This window comes from Halyomorpha halys, unplaced genomic scaffold, assembly GCF_000696795.3.
Source record: "Halyomorpha halys isolate HHAL.00 unplaced genomic scaffold, Hhal_1.1 Scaffold985.1, whole genome shotgun sequence".
NCBI lineage: Eukaryota > Metazoa > Arthropoda > Insecta > Hemiptera > Pentatomidae > Halyomorpha > Halyomorpha halys.
Genome location: NW_027106112.1, coordinates 25,400 through 27,102, shown reverse-complemented (window position 1 = coordinate 27,102; position 1,703 = coordinate 25,400). Strand labels below are relative to the sequence as shown.

At 26.9% G+C, this 1,703-nt stretch overlaps 1 protein-coding gene across 1 annotated transcript in view; it reads right to left on the bottom strand.

The window, feature by feature from the left end:
• LOC106687586 (uncharacterized) overlaps nucleotides 1-1,703 on the bottom strand; it is a 17,262-nt gene that overhangs the window by 10,514 nt on the left and 5,045 nt on the right. Inside the window, exons 2-5 of the mRNA XM_067053634.1 lie at nucleotides 1,138-1,194; nucleotides 918-1,026; nucleotides 522-556; nucleotides 409-447 (exon numbers count right to left, since the gene is read on the bottom strand). Of these exons, the coding sequence (XP_066909735.1) occupies nucleotides 409-447; nucleotides 522-556; nucleotides 918-1,026; nucleotides 1,138-1,194 (240 nt within the window). The remainder of the gene's footprint in view (nucleotides 1-408; nucleotides 448-521; nucleotides 557-917; nucleotides 1,027-1,137; nucleotides 1,195-1,703) is intronic.

Sequence of the window (1,703 nt, the reverse complement as noted above, 5' to 3'; positions counted from 1 at the left end):
AATAATATAAATAATTAAAAAATAATTTGTAATTTCATGAATAAAGATAAGAAAATTATAGAGATATAAATAACTGTAATGATTTTGGAGCTTGTTTATTTTAGAATTTAATATAACACTGCCTACAGAGTGTTGATGAAGGTTGGAAAGGAAGGTAACAAGTTTTAATAGTCTAAATGACTCCATTCAAACTGATAAAAACTAAATTATTCTTGTTGTTGACCCATGTCTCTCTTGAAACCAATAAATAGTAACAGAATTGTGAACGAATAAATAAATTGTTACTATTAAGAGTAATCATATGAGTTGAAAAGTGTAAAATATCCTTAAACCCCAGATAATGAGGAATGTATATGATTAGTGAACAACTATTTTTATTCTAGTCTATCTATTGCTATGATTACTTACCAATAAGTGAGTACTGTTATAGTAACATTCTTGCATGCACTGAAATAAAAATATAAAGTATATTAATTCCTAAAATTTCTAAATAATGGTAAAGTCCAATAAATAACACTTACTTCAAACATTTCCAATTTTTCTTCATATGTAGTTACTAAACCAGAAATGATAATATTTATATTTATAAATATTTAAAGAGTATGAGATATAGTTATAAATAATTACAAATTGTAAGTAAATGTTAAAATAAATTTCTATTTATAGTTCAAAACTTTTAGAGAAGTATTATTAATATTTATTTTTTTTCACCAAATCAGACTTTAGGAAATAATCAAGGTCTAATCAGTGTGGGAGATATAATATAGAAGGATAATAAATCTGAAACAATAAAGTAATCTACAATTCAATTATAAAAACCATAACTAAGATTAAATTTGAAATTATTATTGCTGAATCATTGACTAAAAAATTTTTCTAATGTATTTTTATTTACATTTTTGTTATTTTATACTTACAATTGGCTGTTCGGTCACCAAATACAGTTTTATGACACATTAAACCAACTGCTTTTTCTTCATCACTCAATTCTTTATCATTAGGTATATTGCAACATCTTCCTAATACCTGATCACAATCAATATACGGAATATTACAATGCAGAAATATTAAGAAGAATATAGAAATAAATTTTGCACATAGTATTTCTCATGCTAATTGAAAAACAATTTAACTTACCTGCAAGTTGCTCTTATCCTTGCATCTAGCTTGTTCTTCAACACCATTGGACTCATTCTGTAAAGTATGTTCAGTAGAGAAATTTAAATATATCCAATTATACTCGGAAACACTATTAAATTGTACACTCAAAACTGTAGTGCTAGAATCGATGTTGAGAACTAACATCTAGAGAAGGGGAAGGAAGACAACTTTTTGGAATTGTTTAGTTGCTTATGTGTGAGCGGGGAATGATATTTCATGGATGAGGAGGTCCTCATCATCTCTTGTCTAGCTCAAGGATGGACATCTTGAAAAAGAGGATGTTGAAGAGTCACCAAAGAAGAATAAAAGACTCCTTGTTTGCATTGCCAAACAACAGACTTCAGTGCATAAGAAGTGAGAAAAAAACTGTTAAAGGACCAATGCTTTATTTCATTAGTGTTTGTTTACTGAAAGATTGTCAACAATCAGTGTTAGTTTGCTGAGAAAATCATCAAAAGTAGATTCTATGAAATTGGTTAGTTTTGTTCTACCTAAAATTAAATACATTTGTAAAAGAGATATTAATTTAATTAAGTGTTATT